The 27,150-nt window shown below is 35.0% G+C and overlaps 4 protein-coding genes and 1 long non-coding RNA gene across 8 annotated transcripts in view; 1 reads left to right on the forward strand and 4 right to left on the reverse strand.

The window, feature by feature from the left end:
* Nucleotides 1-478: 478 nt before the first annotated feature.
* On the reverse strand, nt 479-2,141 carry LOC145727276 (uncharacterized). Its single transcript, XM_081976792.1, has one exon. The coding sequence runs from the start codon at nt 1,941-1,943 to the stop codon at nt 618-620; it is 1,326 nt and encodes a 441-aa protein (XP_081832918.1). The 5' UTR covers nt 1,944-2,141; the 3' UTR covers nt 479-617.
* A 3,692-nt stretch (nt 2,142-5,833) lies between these two features.
* On the reverse strand, nt 5,834-7,572 carry LOC145726556 (uncharacterized). The gene has a single exon (XM_081975698.1). The coding sequence runs from the start codon at nt 7,386-7,388 to the stop codon at nt 6,465-6,467; it is 924 nt and encodes a 307-aa protein (XP_081831824.1). The 5' UTR covers nt 7,389-7,572; the 3' UTR covers nt 5,834-6,464.
* A 138-nt stretch (nt 7,573-7,710) lies between these two features.
* LOC145726555 (uncharacterized) lies at nt 7,711-12,931 on the reverse strand. Its single transcript, XM_081975697.1, has one exon. It carries the CDS (start codon nt 12,625-12,627, stop codon nt 11,644-11,646), a length of 984 nt encoding a protein of 327 aa, XP_081831823.1. The 5' UTR covers nt 12,628-12,931; the 3' UTR covers nt 7,711-11,643.
* An 8,110-nt stretch (nt 12,932-21,041) lies between these two features.
* Nucleotides 21,042-25,606, forward strand: LOC145727141 (uncharacterized). Of its 2 annotated transcripts, XR_014177789.1 has the most exons (3): nt 21,042-21,504; nt 21,567-21,693; nt 21,786-25,606. It is a non-coding gene; the product is annotated as an uncharacterized LOC145727141 (long non-coding RNA). The 2 variants fall into 2 exon arrangements; XR_014177788.1 differs by having other exon boundaries at nt 21,042-21,693.
* A 73-nt stretch (nt 25,607-25,679) lies between these two features.
* The window catches only part of LOC145727140 (RNA-binding protein 25), a 31,852-nt gene continuing 30,381 nt past the window's right edge, over nt 25,680-27,150 (reverse strand). For all 3 annotated transcript variants that reach the window (XM_081976613.1, XM_081976614.1, XM_081976615.1), the window contains 3 exons: nt 26,409-26,558; nt 25,935-26,354; nt 25,680-25,874 (listed from right to left, as the gene is read on the reverse strand). In XM_081976613.1, coding sequence (XP_081832739.1) covers nt 25,782-25,874; nt 25,935-26,354; nt 26,409-26,558 — 663 coding nt within the window. In that variant the 3' untranslated portion in view covers nt 25,680-25,781. The remainder of the gene's footprint in view (nt 25,875-25,934; nt 26,355-26,408; nt 26,559-27,150) is intronic.

Genomic DNA, 27,150 nt, shown 5'->3' on the forward strand with positions numbered 1-27,150 from the left:
AGTTAGTTCTGTCGTTAATGGCGGATGTCAACTTAATAATGTGCGTCTAGTTCTCTCTGTTTAATACAAATAAAGAAGGATGGAACTATACTATGAGAGTATTTGGTTCGCAGAAGGAATCTCCAACTAATAATCAAAGGAATATGTACAGCTATTGGCCATTACCCTTAAAATGATAATGTCACGTGAGCATTCAACCAATAAAATGCAGCAATTTCCGATTTTCAGTTGGAAACCAGTTTGAAATTGCCTCTACGAACAGACCTTATGATAAAATCATGCACTAAAGTAAAACATTTGAAAAATCATGCATTAATGGGACTCATTAATAAACGATTTTGCGTTCGTTATCGTTCATTAAAAAAACTGTTATTACATGGTCGACGGATAATTACTCTAGTCTTGATATAGGATCTTAATCTGAATCCAGCTGTAAAACATTTGTCACAATATTTACATTTAAATGGTCTCTCACTGGTGTGAATCTTAATATGGCTTCTTAAATAAGATGCATCTGCAAAAAAAATGTCACAATATTTACATTTAAAAGGTTTTTCACCGGTGTGACTCCTAATATGAGTTTTTAAACTGACAGCTCGTGTAAAACATTTGTTTAATTATTTACTTTTAAAAGGCTTTTCACCAGTGTGGGTTTTAATATGGTCGCTTAAAGTACCTTTAGACGAAAAACATTTGTCACAATATTTACATTTAAAAGGTTTTTCACCGGTGTGACACCTAATATGAGTTTTTAAATTACCAGGTTGTGTAAAACATTTGTCACAATATTTACATTTAAAAGGTTTTTCACCGGTGTGACTCATAATATGAGTTTTTAAACTGACAGCTTGTGTAAAACATTTGTCACAATATTTACATTTAAAAGGTTTTTCACCGGTGTGAATCCTAAGATGACTATTCAAGTTACATGAAACTGTAAAACATTTGTCACAGTATTTACATTTAAAAGGTTTTTCACCGGTGTGACACCTAATATGAGTTTTTAAATTAGCAGCTCGTGTAAAACATTTGTCACAGTATTTACATTTAAAAGGTTTTTCACCGGTGTGACTCCTAATATGAGTTTTTAAACTGACAACTTGTGTAAAACATTTGTCACAATATTTACATTTAAAAGGTTTTTCACCGGTGTGACTCCTAATATGAGTTTTTAAATGAGCAGTTTGTGTAAAACATTTGTCACAATATTTACATTTAAAAGGTTTTTCACCGGTGTGACTCCTAATATGAGTTTTTAAACTGACAACTTGTGTAAAACATTTGTCACAATATTTACATTTAAAAGGTTTTTCACCGGTGTGACTCCTAATATGAGTTTTTAAATGAGCAGTTTGTGTAAAACATTTGTCACAATATTTACATTTAAAAGGTTTTTCACCGGTGTGACTCCTAATATGAGTTTTTAAACTGACAACTTGTGTAAAACATTTGTCACAGTATTTACATTTAAAAGGTTTTTCACCAGTGTGAATCTTAATATGGGCATTTGAGTTCCTACTTTTTGCAACACGTTTTTGGCGTGTATCGCGTTTATAGGGTTTTCGACTGTTATGTATCTTTATGTGCTTTATAAGAGAACTTTTATCTGAAAAAAACTTTCTGCACTCGTTACAGCCATACTGTTGGTCGTCTAAGTTAGTTGTCAAATGGTTGTTCAGGTTAGACTGTGAATGAAAACCTATGGTACAGTACTTGCAATAATATTTTGTTTTTTCAAGAATATTATTTGAATCAAGAATTTTAAGATGTTCACTTTCACTGTGATGAATTGTACGTAAATTTGAATCTGTACTGTTCAAACTAGTTTGCGAAGCAACAGTTTCTCTAAGACAACTGTTTTGGTGCTGCTCATATTCGTCCAAATTGTAAAATTCCAAAAAACATTGTTGACATTCATATTCAGGTTCCGGTTCATCGTCCATATTATGCTCAATAACATGGATCACAATGGCAAGTTTAGTGTCAAGCTGTCGACGACACCTCTCGCAGAAATACTTGCATGTTTCTTGGTGTTGGTGGAATTTTACTTCGCGAAGATCATCAAAACACTCTTTACAAGTTAAACATTTGTAATAAGATTCATTTCCTTTATGACCAGACACTTTTTCAGTCAGCAAACTGTTCCTAAAAAAAATCTAGATTATTATGAATTCTTAACTCAAAAACACGCAATATTATTTTGTTTACTATCACTGCTATAAATTCCAAATACCACAATAAATTGAATAAAGATGTAAAAAAACTAATTTTTGTTGTCAACAAAATGTATATTTTTTAATGTATCCATAAAATTTTTTTGTCATATTAATTATTGTTAAATTGATTTACACAAATTAAAAGCCGCCTATGCATGTTCCCTTTACTTTCGGGTTTTTAGTTCACCTCGACAGCTCAATCACATTCATTCAACTGCGCACCCAAAAGTGGTGTACTAATATGGCGACTTCCGACCCTCGTCGCTCATCAATAGACAAATGGGGTTATTGTTACCTCCTAATATTTGTTCTTTTTACTCAATAGTTGCTACCTTTAGTTTTAACTTCCATAGGGCTGGAGAAGCTTCATTAAAATAAAACTGCCAATCTGAATACTTTCTCTCTCTTTTGAAGTCATTTCTATTTTTAACACTTCTTCCTTCTTCTTCTATTGCCGTATCTGATTAGAGACGTTGGCTATCATGATCACTATGCGAATCTTATTAGCTGCGCATCGAAACAGTATAGTAGAGCTCGAATCAGATGAGAAAAGGCCACCGCATCATCAATGACGCAGTTTTTAAAACTATTTCTTTCTCCTTCTACAGTACTATAATCAGAGGCGTCCTATTAAAATATTCCCGAAAATAAATTGTTAAGCGGTCAAAAAGCCACTTGGCAACGTAGTACGGTTTTTACTTGGACACAATTAAAACAGATGCGGCAGCGGCCAGGGACAGATGGACCTTTTTATATGCTTTTACTAGCCGGCACTCTAAACGGTGTTGCCAAGTTTAAAAAAAATGTAGTGGCGAACAGGGAGACTTAGGGGGTTAGGTTAGGTTCCGTTTTAGTCTGGTGTTTTGGTTGTATTGTTGATGGTGTAAGTTCACACAGTGTTATGAATGAAAAACGTTATTTTGTCATAATGTCTTCCAAAAAGGTTGGAAGGAAAGGTGTTATCATACACAGCCAAGGCCGTGAAATCGTCAGTAACGTCTTACAATTTATGAAGAAAGAAGCAGAAGGAGTTTCCATTCCTTTGAAAAACTTTTTGTCTTTTATTTTCTTTATTAAAAACGAAGAAAACGTTTCATTTTACTGATAAAATAATAGCACACCACTGACTGGCTGCAACAACTTGGAAAGTAACGAGAGCAGCAATATTTAAAGCGAGACGTACAGAGATCGTGACATCATCGTTTGATGACGCCTGTGGCCTTTTCTTAGCTGATTCGAGCTCTAAATGTTGCTCCAAAACGTTTTCGTTCCAAGAACATCATGGCCTTCGTTGGTCATCAACTTTACCTTGAACTATGTTTTGGAAAATTATTACTTGCTATTTCTGATGACATCGCCAACCCAAGCAGCAGGCTATCATGACTTTTTGTTTAGTACTACTTACCTATTTCAATATGCTGAGGTATTTGTCAAATGTAAAGCTCATTGCCTTATTGGCAGATTGCTGATGTATCTAGGAGTAATAAAAAAAAATAAAATAAGTTCGTATTATATGGTTTGAAATCAAACAAACCGGCGGATTGACAGCTGTCATGTAATAACTGTTTGCAACGTTATCTAAGACATACGGTTTTTGTGACAATTGTCATCCATAGGCGACCTGACCATAACAATTATTGAACACCGTTACTTTCGCCTATGTAAATTTAAAACCCAGAGTTCAAATTTGCTAACACAATCTACAATATTAACTGTCGTGATTCGTGGAAACATAGGCATTCACCATCTTTTGAAGTATAGTTTACTCCATTTTAGAAACCACAGTGGTTCTGGTAGATAGCGTGGCTGTGCAGTTGGTACTACAGTGACTTTATACAAAAACATGTTGTCTCACTTTTCATTGGTCGGGTTGATTTTAGCTCAAAGATGGCGGCGAACCGCTGATGAAAATAATTCGCGTTTTATTCGCCCTGAAGGTAAAAAACGGTGTCAATTCGCGTTTAATTCAATCAATCAATTGTAGTTTGGTTGTGGAGCAGCGACAAAGAGGGAAAGAGGTAAGAGAAACTTTATAATGTGTGACTATAGTTTAGTGCAAATATACTGAGGTACTTTTAAAATACATTAACAAACCGGCCAAGCTGTGGTAATTCCGCTAAAATAAGATTTTTAGTAAAGGTCTTTTCCGGAGACCTTTTGAGAAGGAAAGATGGATCATTCAACTGAAACGGGATAACTGGCAACCAACAGATCATTCCCGCTTATGTGAGGTACAACTTTTTCATTTATGTAGTTGTCAAAAGAATGTATCTGATGATTGTAATGTTTTAATTTTGATAGGTTTACTTTGCTCCAGAAATATGGGAGAAAAATGGATCAGAGTAAAAGGGCCCAAAAATGTACAGCTGTACCAATAATTTTTTCTTTTGCAAAGCAAGAGGAAGAGAAAGGCTCCTTCCTGTCAAATCCCTAGTATTTGATGAAACATAATCCAAAATGTTGAAAAAATAAACATAAATTTCCTACAGACTTGAAAAAGAAAACATATTTACTGTAAAATAAAACTATACTAACTAGTAACGTAAGATTCTATATTTCAAAATTATGAAGTAATAAACAAACGGTATCATATCTCATGCTCATGTGTTCATGAGCTTCGATAAACCGATTCTATAAAATTACTTAAAGATAAAAAATTATTCTTTTAGAAATTATATAGCCACACCAACCACCAAAAAATAGCATTAATCATACTAAAATCGGATTTATTTTACAGATATCGAAGAAACAATAGTTTCTAATCTGCTATTATAAAGTCAAAAATTTAAATTAAAAAAAATCATTTTACATTATTCTTATGGGAAATTCCCGCGCAAAATTTTAGCCCAAAGATGGCCGCCAAAGCCCAATTGGCGCCACTGTTTCTGTACAGAGTCACTGTAGTTGGTACGGCCGTCGTTACAGTTTTGATGGTGACATTCAAATCGGTAGACTTTTGGGTTTACCGTTTTGCCTCTTACTGTACGCCAGTAAGTGTACCTAGATGAAAAATTAATTAAAAGTAGTTCAATTTTTGTAGTTTTCCTTTTTCAATAATTAAAGTAATTCAACTACCCATAGCTCCGGATAAAACGAATTACAAATGGTAAATTTATGACCATCCGATGGATGAAAGCACGCGTTCTTAAAATAGAACGAAAAAAGCATTATACATTCGTCATTATTTTGTTACAAACTACGTGAAAAAGGTCGCGAATATTACGCTAAATAATGACGTCTCTGCAGTATGACAATGGGCCGTGATTTTCACGTGAATATTACAACATCAGATGACGTCTTAATAAACCATAGTTTACCAGAATATGACGTCATTCTCACGACAGCTTACTGCTTGGGAAAATACTCTAAATTTCTACTTTTCACAGAAGCATGATTCCAGGCTCACATCTTATTCTTCTGAAAAATTCTTGTTTGTTGGTAATTATTTCTATCCTTGCAGCTTTCTTTTCATAGCGTCTGACAGCGTTAATCCTCGTCACCGTATAGAAGAGTAGAGTAAATAACAATTTTTTAAAGGATAAATTAGTACGGGCTTCTCTCTTAATGTTTTAATTTAAATATTAAGTATCAAAATTTTACTGAAAAAAAACAAAATAAAAAATAACTTAAATTTAATTTTAATTAACTACTGGTTATTCTTTATCATTAGACATAAACATAAACAAAAGATTTCAGCCGCCTTTGAACTAAGTTTTAATAATTTGACATTTTAAATTAAAACAGCATTTAATTTTAGGCACGCATTAAGACGGTTTTTATTTTTTTTACTCGAAAGCGGTGCGTCGTAGCAAAAAATAATAAAAGGGGTTTTATTTTTAGAATTGAACAAGGAATTTAATAATACATTTTATGTTAAAAAAAAAACTAGTAAGGTAATATTTTTTTCGAAAATGTTTTTAAAAAATTATACGCGCGCCACTGGGAAACGCAAAAAATTTGTTGTTTCTTGGAAAATTTCCTTTCCACGTAGCTACTGACACCTACAAAATTTTGTTTAATTACTTCAAGTGGTTTGACCAAAATCATAAAAATTTTATTTTTTCAATAAAACTTTGACACCCTGTATCTTCGTTATTGTTCATATTTCGAAAAAGCGTCAAAGGAAATAAAACTTTATTTTTTGAAGCCCTATTCGCAGGTGAAAGGAAAGCACCAACTTTGGAATCACCCCGTATTTAAAAAAACTTTTCATCGTGTAAAATATTTTTCACAATATTTACATTTAAATTACTTTTCACCGGTGTGAATCCTAATATGAGATTTTAAACGAGTAGCTCGTATAAAACATTTGTCACAATATTTACATTTAAAAGGTTTTTCACCGGTGTGAATCATAATATGAGTTTTTAAAATGACAGCTTGTGTAAAACATTTGTCACAATATTTACATTTAAAAGGTTTTTCACCGGTGTGACTCCTAACATGAGTTTTTAAATGAGCAGTTTGTGTAAAACATTTGTCACAATATTTACATTTAAAAGGTTTTTCACCGGTGTGACTCCTAATATGAGTTTTTAAACTGACAGCTTGTGTAAAACATTTGTCACAATATTTACATTTAAAAGGTTTTTCACCGGTGTGACTCCTAATATGTCTACTTAAATTATATTTCTTCATAAAACATTTGTCGCAATATTTACATTTAAAAGGTTTTTCACCAGTGTGAATCTTAATATGGGCATTTGAGTTCCTACTTTTTGCAACACGTTTTTGGCGTGTGTCGCTTTTATAGGGTTTTCGACTGTTATGTATCTTTATGTGCTTTATAAGAGAACTTTTATCTAAAAAAAACTTTCTGCACTCGTTACAGCCATACTGTTGGTCGTCTAAGTTAGTTGTTAAATGGTTGTTGAGATTAGACTGTGAATGAAAACCTATAGTACAGTACTTGCAATAATATTTTGTTTTTTCAGGAATATTGTTTGAATCAAGGATTTTAAGATGACCTTTAATATCAGCAGTATGTTGATTTTGTTGTTCACTTTCACTGTGATGTATTGAACGTAAATTTGAGTCTGAACTGTTCAAATTAATTTGCGAAGCAACAGTTTCTCTGAAACAACTCTTTTGGTGATTCTCATATTCGTCCAAATTGTAGAATTCCAAAAAACATTGTTCACATTCATATTCAGGTTCCGGTTCATCGTCCATATTATGTTCAATAACATGGATCACAATGGCAAGTTTAGTGTCAAGTTGTCGACGACACCTCTCGCAAAAATACTTGCATGTTTCTTGGTGTTGGTGGAATTTTACTTCGCGCAGATCATCAAAACACTCTTTACAAGTTAAACATTTGTAATAAGATTCCTTTCCTTTATGATCAACATTTTCAGTCAGCAAATTGTTCCTAAAAAAATCGGGGCTAATATGAATTCACAACAACTATAGAAAAAGCGCAATATTATAATATGACATCCTAACGACATGTACGAATATTGAATGGGGAACTAAAAGAAAACAATACCTTGAGTACCCTTTGCTTCTTAATTTTGTATTACTTATTACAGCTTACTACTTATACCTACGCCCTGAAGTGCAATTACAAAACTGAGATTGAGACCTTGATGGTGATGAAATAAAACTTTATAAAACGACGACGATAAAAGTATATAATAATACAACTGTTAAATCAACCACTAGAAAATTTCTTGTGTGTTTTACACCCGGTACTTATACTTAAAATAACTTTATTCCAAGGAAAATCTTTACAGCAATCTGTGAAATGAATCCACACTGTTGGACAATTCTGTCATTTCTATACATACTGCATTGAATTAATCCACATATTTGCTGATGTCTCAAACAAACTCATTACTCCTTCACTAGTAAATAATAAATTGGATAAAATTTGCTACCTTTCAAATTTATTAACATAGACATGTTTTTTGTGATATTTTCGTCACAAGAATACAATACCTAAAAAAAATCAAGTACATGAAACTAAATTAAGAGACTTTGACAAAACTTGTATAACTGGCTCCAATTTCTAAACTGTGAGTATTAATTGTATTTTTGTAGATGTTATAATATAATCACTTTATACAGGGTGAGTCAGGGTCAAACGGCCAAACCTATACCATGCCTAGAGAATTGGAGTTGTAATAAAGTTGTGTCTGAAAATGCTTTGTTACCGAGATACAGGCTGATAAAGTTTCAGATTTTATAAAGGTTTTATTAAGTATACATAACTTTATTCATTCTTGACATAGCAAATTTTTCTACATACACTACTCTTTAGGATCGCCACAATTACAACATTTTTGGAAATAAATGATCGGTTGCAAACTACAAAAAATCTGAAACTTTATCACCCTGTATCTTGGTAACAACACAACTTTATTACAACCCTGTATAATAATAACTACAAAAACGTAACAATAAAAGTACAGCTGGACACAACAAGCAATAGTATACCAGTTAAAACAGGAGTCAAACAGGGGGATACGAGTACAATACAACAGATCAAATTATTTATTATTGCCTTAGAATACGCAACGAAACGACCCAACTTTGATGATAACGATGTAAGAATTGATGGTAAATACTTAACAAACCTGAGGTATGCTGATGACATTATCCTGATCTCCGACAATCTAAGACATAACAATAATGATAGAAGAACTCCAAGAAGTCCGTTCAGCTGTGGGATAATAATTAAGTTATCAAAGACGAAGTATAAGACTAATTTAGTGCCAAACATAAAAACTGATAGAGGGGATCTCGAACTAGTGAACAAATATGTCTACCTCGTACATAAAATTAGGATGTCAAGAGATAACCACACAGCGGAACTGAACAGAAGAATCACTAAGAGAGACGTTTAAGAGTGATATACCAATCTGCCTGAAAAAAAAGTGTATGACCAGTGTGTTCTACCAGTACTAACTAAAAGCTCTAACAGCTGCATCTACGAGAAAATTACAGATGGGATATCACTGGGATCACATAACAAACGACGAGATAAGACGTATAACAGGAGTAACCAACGTGATCGAGCATGTGGCAAAGCAGAAATGTAGCTAATATGCGGGACGGTCGATGGACTAAAAAATACTTGAATGGAGACCACGAGCTGACAAGCCCAGCAAAGGGCGCTCGTCAACCCGATGGACAGACGAACTCAGAAGAGCTTCCGAGAATAGGATCGGAGAGGCAATAAACAGATGGAAGACGCTGGGGGAGGACTTAGTCCAGCAGTCAATGACCGTATAGACTGATTGATGATGATGTCTGTTAATTATGGACCAATGCTGATATCACGCCAAAAATAGTTGTCACGTGCGCCATACTCTAAAATAATGTCCCAATACATGCGAAGAAAAAAATACCAACGATGAGCATTAGCAAGATTTTGTTGGAGTAAGTGACTAAGATAACTGCATACACGCAGCGATTTCGTTCGCTTTTTATGCCAGTTTGAATTACTGTATGTACTATCATCTCATTTTGGCTATATACAAAGAACCTGGAGTTGTAACCTAATCATTCTGAAAGGTATGTATACCACCATGGTTACGTATAGGGCGGCAGCTTGGTACAATAAATCTAAACAAGGTATTGCTGGGCATACCCTTAGCTAAGTAGAAAACTGGCATGCTTATGCACAGCAAGATGAGACTATCAAAAAATATAACTTGCGAAGTACGTTTTCCACTAAGTTAAGCAGCAAGAAAGAATGGAGTAATGTATCTGTTACTTACCAACTGGGCGAACACACCATTAAATGGTATGCGGACGGGTCCAAGACACACAAGAGAACCAAATACTCGGAGCCAATTAGAAATTATCTCTTTCAGGCGGAAATTTACGCAAAGAAAGATTCGCTCAGTTCAGAATCGACAACGGCTATCTCAAGCAGAATATTGCAATTCTGACCGATAGTCAAGCAGGCATAACAGCTCTGAGCTCTAAAATGGTATGGGAATGTCTAGGCAAACTCAATGAACTAGGTGGAACTAATAAAGTCACCTTGCTCTGGGTTCCAGAACACAGAGGAATTAACAGAAAGCCAACATTCTAGCTAAAAAAGGGGCCGAGACTCCATTTACAAGACCAGAACCCCTTCTGTGGCTTGAGGAAATACACCTGTAAACACGAGCTCAAATTGAAAGAGGAACACGAAATAGCCATGCTCTGGAAGCAACTCACTGAATTGGCACACTCTAAGAAACTTCTTGGAGGTTACTCCTAACCTCGACAAAAGAGATACAATACAAATAATTGTGAACCTGTATTTAAACCAAAGTGCGTCTGTCCGCGTCTAATCCGAACTAACTAAGGCAGTGGAAATCAAACGAGGAGTCAGACAAGGTTGTGGTGTCCTTTCGCCACTGCTCTTCAACGTGTATTCACAGGAAATTTTCACCAAAGCCCTCGAAAATGAAGAGGATGGAATACGAGTTAACGGCATTCCACTGAACAATCTGCGCTAAGCGGACGATACAATACTTTCCGTCGTAAAACATGTCCGACCTTCAAAATATGTTGAATAGCGTCATCACATCTAGTCGAGAATACCAAATACATGATTGTTACCAAAACTGAAGGGCCAAATGAAGATCTGTACGTGGAAGGCGAAAGGCTGAAAAAGTCGAGAGCTATGACTACTTGGGGACAAGTGTCAACTGTTCTCTGGACTAATGTTCAGAGATATTCGCATTGAGAAGGCTCGTGCTTCCTTTATGAAGATCAAGAAGCTGCTCAGTAGGCGCGATCTGAGCCTGGACCTAAGAACTTGTATGCTCAAATGCTATGTATTCCCGGTCTTTCTGTATTGTGTGGAAGCTTGGACCCTGAACGTATATTACGAGCGAAAATTGGAAACCTTCGAGATGTGGTCATACCGTAGGATGTTGAGAATACCATGGACGGAACATTTTACAAACGTAGAGGTCATAAGAGGCGTGGAGATCCTACATGAAGTTAAAAAGAGAAAACTGCAATATCTCGGACACGTTATGAGAGATCAAAGGTATGAGATTCTGCAACTCATAATCTAATAAGAATATCCTGCCTTAGGAACTTACGAGAATGGTTCGACGTCACGTACTTCAACCTATTCAAAGTCGCAGTTTTCAAAGTAAGAATAGCAATGATGATAGCCTCCATATGGAGTATGATCAGTACCATAACCTCCGATATGGAGATGGTACATGAAGAAGAAGAAGAAAATCCGTGGAAACGATAAAATCAACATCAAAATTTATCCGATTGTTTTATCCATTTGCAAACTCTCTTCCTTCCTGATTAGCCTTGATTTGACGTACATATGGACTTTTTTGTACAAGAGTAGCATTGTTACTCTAACTTTTTCGAAAATAATCGAATACTGTTTATAAATACCTTTTTTGTTCCATAACGTTACCATGGTTGAAAATTTGTACAAAAACATTGTAAAATTGTTTCATTTGCTCACACTTTTATGGGTTGTTAAGTGCGTATTTAAATTACCTTTCTGAGAAAATTTTTTCCCGCATACTAGACATTCATGCGGCTTTTCACCACTGTGAATCTTAACATGTTTACTTAAACCAGAACTTTGCGCAAAACATTTACCACAATCTTTACATCTAAATAACTTTTCACCACTGTGAATCTTACTATGAGCATCGAAATTAGATTTATCCCCGAAACATTTACCACAATGCTCACACTTAAATGGTTTTTCATCAGTGTGAGTTCTAACATGTTTCGTTAGACTGCACTTTTGTACAAAAGCTTTGCCACAAGTTTCACACTTGAAAGGTTTTTCACCAGTGTGACTTTTGATATGATAGTTTAAATGGGAAACAGTCGAAAAAGACTTGCTACAATCATTACATTTAAATGGTTTTTCATTAGTGTGCATTATTCTGATATGCTTATTTAAACTAGAACTTTGTGAAAAACATTTGCCGCAATCTGTACATTCAAATGGCCTTTCACCAGTGTGAATCTTAATATGAGAGTCTAAGTTAGATTTATGCCCAAAACTTTTGCCACAATCATTACATTTAAACGGTTTTTCACCAGTATGAACCTTAATATGATCATTTAAATTGAAACGTCGCGCAAAACATTTGCCACATTCATGACATTTAAATGGCTTTTCACCAGTGTGGATTTTCAAATGTTCAATTAAGTTATATTTTTGCGAAAAGTTTTTATCGCATTGTTTACATTTGTATGAATTTTCACCTGCATAAACTGTAGAGTACAAAGAGTCTTCTTTGCTGTTTCCTATAGGAAAAGAAAAACTATCTAAATTAGTCTGTAAAACACTTGTGTTAGAATAATAACAGGCGTCTTCACTGTAGCAGTCTCTTTTGTGATGTTCATATGCGTCCCAGTTGTAAAATTCCAGAAAGCAAGTCTCACATTTGTATTCAGGTTTCGGTTTCACTTTCATATTGTGTTCAATGACATGAACCACAATTGCGGATTTAGTGTCAAACTGTCGACAACATATCTCGCAAAAATACTTGCAGTGTTCTTGGTGCTCATGGAATTTCACTTCAAGAAGATCATTAAAGGATACTAGACACGACAAACATCTGTAGTTGGTTGTTTCCGTTTTAAGATCAGGTATATCTACATATTCACTAGACAAACAATAGTTCCTAAAAGAAAATTCTGTATTAGTATGGATTACACACAAATTCAAGTACCAAATCTTTTAAACGCGAAAAACTACAAAATTAGCAAGTTGACTGAAAATGCAACCGGTAATTAACTGATAATGATTTGTTTATGTTTGTAAAACCACAAAAAAAAATAAAACAAATTTGTTCAAATAGGTGATGGTACAAAAGTTAAAATGTGAATTAATCCCTGATTGTTGTTCAACCACTGTTCTGATGCAAATGGTACTAACTAAATAAAGCCATAAAACCGAGAATAAAACAATCAGGAATTTTTAAAGTTTATTAACACAATTATTATAAAGATTTATGTGATTTGGAATGGTAGTCGTACAAACTTTTAGAGAAAATAATATATAAAAAACTGTATAATTTAACATAACATATTCATAGTAAAGATATTACCAACTACATCTCAACAAAAAGAACAACCACACTCTTCCTAAAAAATAGAGATGAGTAAACCTTATACAAATCCCAACCTCTTGGTACAAAGACAATACAGTATTTAAGAATTTAATAGAAATAAAAGAAACTCAGAAAAACAAAGAAAAAAATATTTGACTGAAACAGATTTTGAACTTGGCTTGAAAGCAGTTTTCAAGACTTTCAATATCACATTTTGTTTTGCTATAATTGGCCTTCTTTTGACCATTTTGTATACTTACCTTCCGTTTTAAACCCACATAAAACATTCAAACAAGAGTCAACAATGTAAGACAATTTTGTAAATACCATACTACAAATCAGATTGTGTTGGTTGTAATCATAAAACTACTCTTTTTAAAATAAAAAGTTTACACTTAAGGAAGATATTTTGGATCACTTACCCTTACTGTTCCTGTTTAAATGTCAGTCATATCATGCATCAAGTGAGTATTTAGTGTTATATTTAGTATCACCATGTTGAAGAAAAAAACAGGAAAATGAATGATAAATGAACTTGCCTTTGATCTTTGGTTATCCCATGTAAATAATATTTTCTAATTTCCTTAGTTTTTTTATTAAAAGTAATGTTAATATCGGAGTTAACAGTTAACAGACAAGTCAGTATAGTTACTAAATACCAATGGAAAAAAGAATGGACTTGTACTTCAGTTTCTAAATAGTTTGTATTTTCATACTCATACCAGTGTATTAGATAGAAAAATTTGGTTGTCCTTAGAGAAGGCTCAAGGTAAGTTTCTCCACAAAGAATTTATGGATTTACGGTAAATTATTGGGGGTAATACCCAAGTATTAAAGTTATCGATAACTTTCATGAGCATGTTTTCCATAAATTCACAGGACGAGTAATTGCTGTAATTCTTGTAAAAATTATCGTATGATAATTACTATTACAGAATATAGGAAGATGAGGATGGCACAAAACATAATACAATCACCACTTTGGATTAATAGTTGTCTGACACTGACTACGTTTATATCGTAGGCTGTTACTCCGATCGACAAAGCGGATTGAATTCAAGGGAAAACGTATGATGATTCAGTGACGTGGAAGGCATCCCGTGATGCTTAAACGTACATGTCCGGACTGAGTTTTCCCTTTTTACTTTGTTTTCTTTGTTTTACAATTTTTCAAATTTTTTGAAAATGGACTCCAGATACGAATTGGACCAATCTAGAGATTTACTTCTAACTTGGTGATTTACCAGAATGCGAACCACACTTCTAACGCTAACAAGGGCAACGTAGTGTTCATTGCGGCCCTCTGCGGTCGGGATACGGTTCTTGAGGAACAATGGAACCATGTGCCAACTCCGATGGTTTCCGAACCACATGAGAGAAGAGGCGAGAGTAGCGACACTAAGAATCAAAGTCAAGGAGTCCTCTGTGAAAAATGTTACCATTTTGTACTAAAACAGTCTGGCACCCACTGTTGTCACACCAATCAAAAAGCACTTCAATCAGCTGTTTAAGGTGATAATTTTTTTCTTTTATTAATATTTCCCAAGCCTTTTGTTGAATTTAACAGAAATTTTAGTAAGTTGCTTCTTAAATAGTTGTCTTTCATGTGGACGTCAGTTTTCAGTGCAAGTGCCAATACCGCCATTTTAAAAAATAATTTACTTTTTGGTATTATTATGAAGCTTGAAAAAAGACTTTTTAGAGATTTTATTTTTTACCTCGTTTTTGACTATGCTTTCCAATGAAAAAAAAAAGTTTATGTCATGTCAAAAATGACGTGTCAGCTTATCTTGTTCAGCTCACAAATATACAGGGTGAATCACGCTGATGGTATATTAGAAGTATCTAGAGAACAATATTTTTCGTTGAAATTTGGAGTGTAACCTAGTCCAAACTATCTAAAATATTTTGAAGTTTGCGGTGTTGCCAGATCAGTCGGAAAGAACACCAACTTTTGATTTTCAAATGGAACACCCTGTTTCTAATCTCATTTTTGAATTCCTCCCAAAAAGGCTAGTAATTAATGTTGATATTTCCCTATACCTACTACTATCTTGCACCGTTTCTTAGATATTTCATAAAAATGGTAAATTTGTCAGCAAAACGGTCGAGAAAACGGTAATCTAAACATTAATTAAATTCCCAAGATTTGAAAGGTTTGCTTATGTGACTTTTTGTTCTCAGTTAGGCAATACCACATAGTTGAAAAGTTCAAAGACTGAAAATGAAAAAACCTACAGGGTGGTCAATATTTACCTTTAAGTCAGATAGATAGATAGATAGATAGATAACAGCTTCTATTTAAAACAAATAATTACAGGGTAATTATGTTTAAACACGTCAAAGAAGAAAAAAGAAAAAAAAAGTATCTAGTATCGGTGGATAGATATACTATACATATTTAACTTATTGCTAAGAGCGTTGCACTTTTTGAAAGAACTCTTCAAAATTGTAAGGTTCGATGAAAACGAGAAGATTAAACAAATCCTTTTTAAACTTACCCAAACCTTGTGTTTCTCGAAGCCTTCTAGGTAAAGTATTAAAGCATTTTATTGAAAAATATGTACACTGTTTTTCAGTTAAAGTTAACTTGTGTTGAGGAAGGTTTTACTGATTCTGACTGCCTCTTGTGTTGTGTGAGTGATCGACTAAGAAACGTTCAAATAAATTTGGATTTCGTTTTAAAAACAATATGTGTTCAAAAATAGATATTGCTGGCAAAGTTAGAAGATCATTATTTCTAAATGCATTTCGACAAGTAGTTAACGGTGGCGACTTGGTGATTATTCTTAGTACGACTTTTTGGTTAGTGAACAGCAAGCCTATGTTAGTGCTGTTTTCCCAGAATATGATATGGAATTTAAGCAATGCATACACTGTTCCATAATAAGCAATTCTTAATGTGTCTAAGCTACAGGGTTTAGCTAAAATTCTCAAAGCATAGCATGCCTGGTGCTCAATCCGTCGACATGATAACTGTACGTCAGGCCAGCATCTACCTGCAGCCCCAATAGTTTGGTATTATTACTTATAGGTACAGTGTTAGTCTTGAGAGTTATGCTTTCTGGAAGTTCCACCAAATTATTACTCGTTTTGAAAATGATACAGGTTTTATCCATATTTACAGTAAGATGGTTCTGACTAAACCACCTCTCTATGTGCTCGAAATGGTATATACAAAGTTCTTCAAGAGAAACAAATGTTTTTGCGTGCATTACCAAATTGGTATCATCAGCATAACTGACCAGGCGACCGTTCTGGAACACAACATTTAATGGAAGATCGTTTAGAATTATTGTGAATAAAAGTGGACCAAGAATGCTACCCTGCGGTACTCCGCGAGTGATACATAATTTGCTAGATTTGACTTGCTCTTGGTGAGCATACAACTTAACACTTTGCGTTCTATGCATCAAATATGATTCTAGCCAAGAATAAGCAGCACCTCCTATTCCGTATTTTTTCAGTTCTTCTAGAATAATGCTGTGGTTCAAGCTATCAAAAGCCTTTGAGAGGTCTAGAAAAAGTCCACAGACCTTCTCGCCCCTCTCCAAAGCCTCCATTGTAGGTTCAATAAATTCATAAAGTGCGGTCTCTATTGATCTTCCCTTCATAAAACCACGTTGAAAATTATTTAGTAAATTATTGCTGGATAGATACAGCATTGCTCTAGTGTACATGGCTTTTTCAAATAGTTTGGCAAACGATGATTGGACACTGATAGGGCGGTAGTTTGATACCATTTCTTTGTTTCCTTTCTTAAAGATCGGGGTAACTACGGAATGTTTTAGATCTTCAGGAAATAAGCCATTTTTTATGGACATGTTTATTATATGTTGCAGAGGGGAGCATATTTCATTTATACATTTTTTTAGCAGGAAAATTGGTACGTCGTCTTCACCAGAGCTGTTCTTATTTTTGAAGTGTTTCACAATTTTGAGTATTTCATTCGTAGTTACCGGAGGTAAGTAGATAGATAAAATTGCAGAAAAGTCAGAACATGTGTTCTGGAAAGTATTGAACTGTGACCCATTTGAGCACATAAAATATTTATTAAATTTATTCCCCAGTGTCAATAAGTCCCCTTCAGGGGGCCTATTCTTGAAAGCAGGGACCGGAGTTCTCAAGAGAATTGTTGATAGAATGTGAGAAGAAGCTGACAATGGCGGGTTCCTGTCACATTCTACAGGTCTTTCCCTTGATTATTCCTTTCCCTCGTTTCAAGAATACGCACCCTGGGATGTTGTTATTTTGGTGATAATTATCATTTGTCAATTCGTTTATTATTTTCCATGTAGTTTTTGGTTTATTATCTGTAGTGTTTAAACGTTGTTTAATTGATTCATTTTTTGCTTTGTTTAAAAGAGATTTATATTTATTTTTAAGCGACATATAGTGATCTTTCAACTTTCAACAATTTCGATTTGTTAATACATAATACAGTGCGTTTTTTTTAACGCGCAACATAGGATTTTACGTGTTAAATTTTTAAGCCCATGTTAGACCATGTTATTTTGGAACTACTGGTGTAAAACTTGACAAGTGTGTCTTTAGTACCCTGAAGCTTAAGTACAACCACCAATTCGGTCTAAAAAGTGTTTACAAACTAGCAAAAAGTCATCTTCTTTCGAAAAGATTTATACTCCCTGTATGTATGGTAGGTGTTGTTTTTGATACTGACAGGGCAGATAGCAGGTAAACATACATACAGGGAATATGGAAAGATAAAATATGTTCTAAAAAAGATGACTTTTTGCTAATTTGTAAACACTTTTTAGACCGAATTGGTGGTCTTACTTAAGCTTCATGGTACTGAAGACACATCTTCCAAGTTTTATACCTGTAGTTCCAAAATAACATGGTCCAACATAAGCTTAAAAATTTAACACGTAAAATCCTATGTTGCGCGTTAAAAAAAACGCACTGTATAAATCTAGCTGTTCTTTACATTTTTGTATTTCTTGTGATGGGTAATAGTACTTCTTGTTTCTTGAAGGGTAAAATTTTATGAGTGGAAAGTTTTTATAAAAATAATGTAAAAAGATATTTTTGAAATCACGCCATTTGGAGTTTACAGTTGTGGCATTAAAAGTAGACAGCCAGTCTTCACGTTTTAGATCGGATAAAAAATGCTTTATTGAATTTTCATTATATTCTTTTAATTACATATGGAAACATTTTTTTGCTTTTGGATTTCATAGTGATTAGTTGACCCAGATGATCAGGGATATGCTCGTTCACCAAGGAGGTTGTATAATCACAAGATTTGTTTACAATTATATTATCTAAACATGATTGACAAGTTGCGGCTATATGGGTAGGTTCTGTAATTGTAATAGTCATGTTAAAGCTCTCGATTACTCTAAGAAAATCCGACTTAAGTTTTGAGGTAGATAAAAAATCAATGTTGAAATCGCCTAAAATTATTATTTCACGTTTCTCTGAGAATATTTTGCTACAGCATAGATTTAAGATCGTTAGAAAAGTTTGGAAATCTCCATTTGGGGGTCGATAAAAGCAAATTAATACATACTTTGTTGTGGTTATGGTAAATTCAATAGCTGCACATTCAGTGACATATGGAATAGACAGTTCCACCATTCCACTATGTCTTGTCTCTCACCGCACCTGATGTTGTTTTTCCCATATATTGCGACACCGCCGTGGAGGTTGGTTTCCCGACAGAAGTAGGATCCCAATGTATATCCATTGAGGATGTGCTTTTTAATCTGCATTTTATCTATCCAATGTTCACTTACACACAGAACGTCAACTGGATAGTTTTTTAACATCGACTCTATTTCACTTTTGGAATTGTTTAATGATCGTACATTTTGATGTATGACCAGTGCCTATCTTGGAAGGTATTTCTTTAACTAAGATAGATGAGCCCACAAAATCTGGTTTGGCTTTTATGTAGTTTTGTATTATTGTTTCCGATGCAGATTTCATAACTCTGTAGATGTATATCCAGACACGCCTATCCCCTCCGGCAAAACCTTTTGCCTCAGAGTCATTCGGTACTTCACCTGTGCCCAGCTTTTTAGGCATTCTAGCTTGTCCTCTAGGTTCGTTGTAGCCTTCAAAGTCGTTTGGAGGATGATTGTTTACTGGGTAGTTGATCTGACGCGTTTTTTCAGAGAATGTTGAGTTTATTGAATTAGATCTTTGTATTAAGTGCATATTGTTGGTCTGGCCGGTCTTATTTATATTGGACTGAAGCGGTATGTGAGGTATTTGTTTACGATTAGTATGTATTGAATGCGCTCTTTAAGGAAAAACTGTTAATAAGGCAGAAACAGTTGAAGTTAGGTATAGGAAATGTATAGTTTCATGGATTTGTTCTAAATTCAATGTTCTTTTATTACAAACCATAAAACACCCATGTATCCATTTAAAAAATCAGACCTCTTGCAGTTCTTTTATCTGTCCGACTAAAAAGTAAATATTGATCACTCTGTAGGTTTTTTCATTTTCTGTCTCTGGGCTTTTCAACCATGTAGTATTGTCTAACTGAGGACAAAAGGTCACATCAACAAACCTTTCAGGACTTGAGAATTTAATTAATGTTTAGACCACAGTTTTGCTGACAAATTCACCATTTTTATAAAATATTTAACAAATGGTGCAAGATAGGTATAGGGAAGTATTCATTAATTACTAGCCTCCTTGGGAGGAATTCAAAAATGAGATTAAAAACAGGATGTTCCATTTGAAAATCAAAAGTTGGTGTTTTTTCTGACTGATCTGGCAACACCATTAAGTCCAAAATATTTTGGAAAGAGAGTTTGGACCCAATCTAGGTTACACTCCAAATTTCAGTGAAAAATATTAAATTGTTCTCTAGATACTTCTCGTAATTCACCCTGTATACAACTTTTATCTGAACATCATTCTACAAGAAGTAATCAATCAGCTAGATGGAATCAAAGAAATCAACAAAATTTGGTTTTTGCTAATTATCTCCTGACATATAATTGTTATTATGTTATTGTTATGTTATTAATATTAAATTGGCCTTCTAAATATCCATATCTTTCCCCATTTAATCAACTTCATAGCTCTGCTGGTTTTCAAGCTCCCTTCACTAAACATTGAAAAAAACTCACCCTGTATCACAGGGCACTTGATGTAGCAGCAGTACAATCTGTTTTGTCCTAAATCAAAGGCTTTTCAATTTTGAATTTTAACTTGTTTGTCTTTGTTTAACTAATTTGAAAATAAGCTGCAAAATTGGTCATGGTTACAGCAGATAAAACTGAAGAGAGTTATTCAAATGAGTTGTAAGGTAAAAACTGGAACTTATGGTCTTGTTTGTAGATTGTTGCCACTATTATTAAATCAAACAATTCACACTTCTTCTGAGAGTATCTTAGAATTTACACAGTAGATAAATAAACTCTGAGAGCACTTTTAAAAACATGCAAATTAAAATAAATATAATACAATTATGTGGAATTTCTTAGGGGCCTTCTGTACCAGAATAATTTGTACTCACTTACCACCTGTTGTTTTAAAGCAAACTCAATGCACAACACATTTTTAACAGCACTCAGGGGCTGCTCTAACGCATACACAGCACTATACCGATATTAATATAATAATCCCGTTCAAAAACTAGAACAAACCGAAAAACAACAACGGCGTTTTGTATTTTCGGTTTTCCCTTAGTTTACAAATTACAAAATCAAATAAAGTTGGGTTAGAAGTAGAAACGTTTTTGTTTTCTTTATTTCTTCTCTACTAATCAGATGACACCGTGATTATAAAATGATACAAAGGTCAGGTGACTTTTTTAAAAGAAATAAAAAAAGAAGTATCTATCGCTACTACAAACCTAACCTACTAAAATTTAAATAAATTTGTTAATTTGTATTTTATTTTTCATTGTTGCTTGTTCAGCTTGTGTTTTTAGTGTTTGTGGAAATTGCTACTGCTGTATCCTTCTTAGAAATGCGTTTTTTTTGTATTTGATCCTAAAAACACGGTGGTAAGCTGTTTTTGTCTGGTTTTTTAGGTTTTCTCTTTTGTCTGTATTGGCCAATTGGATTCTACATGGGTTTTATACCAGGGTCCTTGGTCGAAATACTATGTAGTAAATCACCTATTGACTAGATATGCGATTTTGTATGTTTTATATAATTTGCTACATACCATTTGGTATGTGGTGTTGTATTTGGGCTCTTTACTGTGGCCTGCAGAGCAGTTTTTGAGGTGTGGTCCACAAAAAACTGCAGGTTGGAAAACTTGAAAGTTTTTATTCAGACGTTTTGATGCTGATTGGCCTCATTGTCTGTAGGGCAACTACAAATGATTGACTAAAAAGTAGTGAAGTCAAAAACAGGGCATTGCTAAAAAACAATCCCAACACTAACAGCACCTAACTTTCTGCATATAATAAGGACTTCAAAAGGAAAAAATAGCAGGTAAATAAATAACTGTAAATCCAGTTCAGTGCAATATGGTTTACTAATTTTATTCAAGATTTCACTGAAAAATACATAATTTATTTATTTAGGTACACTTTACAAACACCCTAGGGGGTACTTACAAGTAAAGGAACAGTTGAGCTAAAACAGTCGCTCATAAGAACAAAATAACTTTCAAATCGCTTAAGGTAACAAACAGAATATCTGGTATCACATTAGTAGAGATCAGCTCATTGCACTGTAAAGTCATATCGCTGAGGGGTGAAGCCACAGACCTATTATCAACATAGAAAAGGCTGGGGATAAAATTCTTAAATTAACTTTAGGAACTTTGAAATTTACATAATTAATCAGATCACAGCCAGAATATTTAGTGTTATTACAAACATAAAGGGCATACAGTGTGTCCCAAATAGGTTCCATTGGTAAAGGTAAAAGCTTACAGAATCGGTTTAATAAAGCAGTTTTAAAGAATTTTATGTGAAACTTATTCCAGGTTTCCAAATTGAATTATCTTTCTCCTTGGCTTTTTCTGTTTTCTAGAAAATTAGGAAAACTGCAAAGTAACTGCTTACAGCTCCGTAATAAAGCCAAAGAGAGTTTTGAAAGGAAGACATTATTGAAGCATTTTTTTACCGAGAACAGAATGACATAATTAGACAGAAACTGAGGTCATTGGTGTCCAAGATATGGATGATAACTTTGTCAGTTCTTATAGCCACTATCTTGAGTTTATGCATAATTTGAAAGCACCTAAAAAATCCTTTTCAATGAAGTGCTTGTAAAAATTCTAATGAAAATTTCTATTTAAAAAAAAAACATTTTTTAAATTTTTTAAAACCAAAACAAAATGTTAAAATGGCAAATTCTCATTAGAAATTCTAGAGAATCATATTCCAAGTAAATTTCATAAATTAAAATAGATAAAGATAAATTAAAATTTACTACTTGCCATTTGTTGTGTCTTGGGGCTTTTGGGATTGAAGAAGACTTCTTAATAGGCACTACTCACATTTATTAATCACACAATAAATATATATGTACAAGGACAATTTTTATTAGACTAACATGTGCCCCCGTTTGTTGTTGGGGTAGCAAGAGAGCTGGCAGTCCACCGGTTGTCGACTGGCTACCCTGCTGCTGCAATGCCACTTGACACTTTTCAAGGGAACGCAATACTCCACATTTCGCTCCCTTCTTAATCTTTACCTATTCTATATAAGACAATGTACATGTGCATGTTATATGACGTCACTTCATTATGTAATTACTCAATAGCCATCAGATCATCACCCAACATGCACCTGTATGTTACCACAGTCAAAAGATAATCAGACTTACTCTACGCAATACCAATTAGCATATTTAACTGAAGAGTCAGGGATTTCCTACCTAATCTTTGATAAAGTCTCTCAGATGAACAGACGGTCTCAACGCGCGCCCCGACCTTGTGGTGACGCCACCCTTAGCCGCAGGGTCAACCCTTGCATGTGTACTCTTGTCGTACTTGCACTCCATGACAATGCCGTCTTTTCCCTGACTGGTTTCAGCGCCTGGACTTTGTAATCCGGTGCTGGCACCAGCTCTTGAGGTTTTAGTTACAACTTTTGAGGGTGTTTGAGAGCTTACGTCGACGAATACGTCCTCATCTGTTGAGGTTTCGCTGTCAAGATGCCCCCTTGGTGTCTCATTTGAGTTTCCTGGAGGCGTGGCATCTTGGTGGTGGCTACTCTGCCTTCTTCTGTCCGCCCTGCTGTTTTTCCCGGTTTTATTGAGGTTTGTCGCAGTTCTGCTGCCTGTGAGCACTTTCTGTTGTCTGCCTGGTCAACAGCGCCTCTCCTGATAATCTGATTTTTGTGCCTCTTTCACAGCTGTCCAGCCGGCAATCTGCACAAGTACGTGTCACACTATCACTTTCTCGATGACTGCCTCAGTCCAAGCAATTAAGATGTCAAACCAGAGAGAAAATTTTTTTTACATGAGTTGGAAAAGCGCCCGATCGATATTACGCGAACGCTCGGCATCGACAAATCTAACGTCCGGCGAACCATCAAGCGGTTGGAAAAGCTCGCCCATACTGGTCGCCGTCCAGGAAGTGGCAGAAAGTGCACCGTTGAACCGCTAAGAACCGAGAGCTCGTCCGAGAACGAGTCAGGCGAAATCCGAGGGTCTCCATGCGAAAAATCGCTCTATACTGGTATAAATCGGGAATCAATCCACCAAATAGCCAAAGAGGATCGATCTGCATCTCAAGCCTTACAAGCTCCAAAAAGTTCAGCTCCTCACCGACGATAACAAGCGCATACGACAAAATTCTCTTCTCAGATGAGAAGCTGTTCACCTTTTAACAAGCCCACAATCACCAGAACGATAGGAGCTGGTGTGTGGAGGCCCCGGGCACTTCGGCCATCGTCTAACATCGCCAAAATCCCGCGGCTGTTATGGTTTGAGCCGGAATTTGCGCCAGCGGCAAGACCCCCCTCGTTTTCGTGGAACAGGGGATCAAAATCAACAAGGACGTCTACCGCCGTGACATTCTTGATGCCGTCGTACTTCCGTGGGCTCAGCAGCACTTTGACGATGCAGATTGGACGTTCCAACAGGACCCGGCTCCGGCCCACAAAGCAAAAGCGACTCAGGACTGGTGCCGGATCCATTTTCCGGATTTCATTTCGTCGAAGGAGTGGCCACCCTACTCGCCAGATCTAAATCCAATGGACTACAGTGTGTGGTCTATTTTGGAGACCAGGACCTGTGTTGTGTCACAAAAACTTTGGAGTCGCTGAAGCGGTCGCTGCGTCGGGAATGGGACCGATTGTCGACGGATGAGGTGCGTGGCAACTGAAAATTTTCGGAAGAGTTTGGTACTCTGTCGAGACGCGCAAGCAGGCCACTTCGAAACCGACTGAGTATGTTATAGTCAAAATAGTTGTTAATTGTTCTTTGCCGATAAATTTGAGTTTTGTTGCAAATTAAACATTTTATGGAGCTTTTGCTAGAGGTAATTTTTTTATTGTCACCCTGTACATACTACATTTTCATCATTTTGTAGTCGTTTAGATTTTGCATTAACGTAATTTTAAGAATTACTGTTTTTTAGCTTTTTTAACATTAAAGTACATTTTTTTGTAACATGTAATACATCATTTTAATGCAAAAAACGTACTCTTTTTAACTAGATAAAAAAACAAAATGGCGTCCATAAGAAAAAAAAGTTGATGAGGGTATCTCGAGACAGAAACGTCGGAACTGAAAACGAAATACACAGAAAGATAGTCCTTAAAAAGTTGGCTCTAACAATGTTTAAGCCAAATTTTTAAAAAATTTTAAATTAGCGAAAATACAGCACTTTTTTGAAAATGGTATTTTTTTGTTTTTCGAAAATAATTCAAAAACGAAGCAAAAATTAAATATTTTTAAAACGGTGTTGGATTGCCTATTAAATTCTCTAAAACTTTCCCCATTTAACCTTTGCAGTAGCTCTTACGGGAAGCGAAATCCCTGTATAGAGAATCGAATCTTGGACATACTGTATTATACAACAAGGGTGAATAAGATGTCCATATAGCACATGGCCGAAAATTTGAACACGACGCCGAAGGAGTAGTGCTCGTCGTACGAGGGCAATATGGACAATTGGCCCGAGATTTACAGGCTATTTTTTGTACGACTAAATGGAATTACTTACCAAATTTCACACGAATAAACACTCAACTTTTGATACGTTTCCGTATTTACATTATCACTTTTGACGCAGCCAAGTTTGACCGGTGTCCCCGGATTGTCACGGTGTGACAGTTGATTAACTTCGTCTCTTAGGTTGAGGCGTTGAATGGATTTGATTAATGTAAATTGTAAGTTTGTATCATTTGCTTTATCATATAATAAAGTAGATGTTTTGATTCTTTAATTGAACACTAACTGAAACTTGAACGATACTTTTCTATCAAGTTTCCTATTGTTGCAAAAAAAAACACCACACATAAAGTCAGTATGATTTAATTCTAAATCGTACACTTAAAAAAATCAATCGCATGTAACGTATAAATATACATCCACGATAAGAAGAATTATTCAAACACACTTCACTTAACAAGACCTAATTTCTTAGCCTCCACTTCGTATATCAACAATCGCCACATTTTTACAACAAACACTTCAGCTTCCTCGTCTAATACCTGGAACAAAAACTAAAACATGAAACTTTATCCTACAAAAAAATTAAATAAAACACAAACCATTTGTACGTCTTCTAAAATAGTCTGAGGAACGGAACCGGCTAGCACTTTATTACATATAAAGTCCACCAGTGTGGGTTCAGGCTCGCCTATATATTCTATAATCTTCTTATTGATCCACGGACGTATTTTCTTTTCCATAAGACCGTTGTCAATTTGGGCCCAGTCAAGTTTATAGGCAAACAACGCGTCTTTTTCAGTGGGGATTTTCTCGATGAGTGTTTTAATGTTTTTCCTTTTTTCCTCCTGAGATTTAGCCTCTTCAACTTTCTTATCCCCGCTCTCTTTGTCTTTTTTCGCTTTATTTTTCTCCTCGCTATAGTCTAAAGGAACTAGTTTTCGTTTTTTAACCTGAGTACTAGTGTCATCCTCGTCCGGGTTGAATACGTCCCTCAAGTCAAGTTTCTTTTTTCGAAAGCCCTACAAAAACATGTGAAATGACTGGTGGAAATTGTAAAATTAAGATTATTATACTTGTGTCGGAGAATGAGAACTATTTAACACAATGGGCTTAGATAGAGTAATTTTCATTCCAGTTACGGGAGGTGTGGGTTGAGGAGGAGTTTCCACTGGAGGTGAAAACGACTGCATAGAATCTTCGTCGGGAGCCTGAATTTGAGTCCACTAGAAGAAAAGACAAAGATTGTCAAGTTGGAAATATAATGTTAAATATTACATTTTTCCAACGCAACGGCTGCAAAGGATACATCAAGTATGGAAATTTCAAAATTAGCTATACGTCACTAGTAAGAAAAATAAGCAAAAGTAGCCATTCATAGAAAAATACTGAGTAAAAATCAGTTGTTTCATAAAATATATTTTTTCTCGAAAATTGGATGGGATAATTAAAAACACCCAAACTTGCTTTTTCGAAACATGCGTCATGTTAAAGGTTCATGCGTTTAAAACACTCTAAATAAGTTTTATTATATTATAAATTACCCTGTACATATGTTGGGGATGACGAAGTAGGAACGCCGCATTAACCCGGACCAGCCAGACAAGATCAAGATGCGAAACGAAATAGATGTTGTTGCAATATTATCCATAAAACTGCATATTTTCTTGTTTAAATACGTTTAAATTAATAAAATCAAGGTTCAAGAAAGGAAGGCTAAAGCACGCTGCACGGGTCACACTAGGCTGCTAGCCAACCGCGAATTTAGAAGCAACCACTATCAGCGGTCTATCAGCATGGTGTGACCATAAAATTCGC

This window comes from Ips typographus, linkage group LG3 (genome assembly GCF_016097725.1).
Source record: "Ips typographus isolate SLU linkage group LG3, UJ_Ityp_2.0, whole genome shotgun sequence".
NCBI classification, from domain to species: Eukaryota; Metazoa; Arthropoda; class Insecta; order Coleoptera; family Curculionidae; genus Ips; species Ips typographus.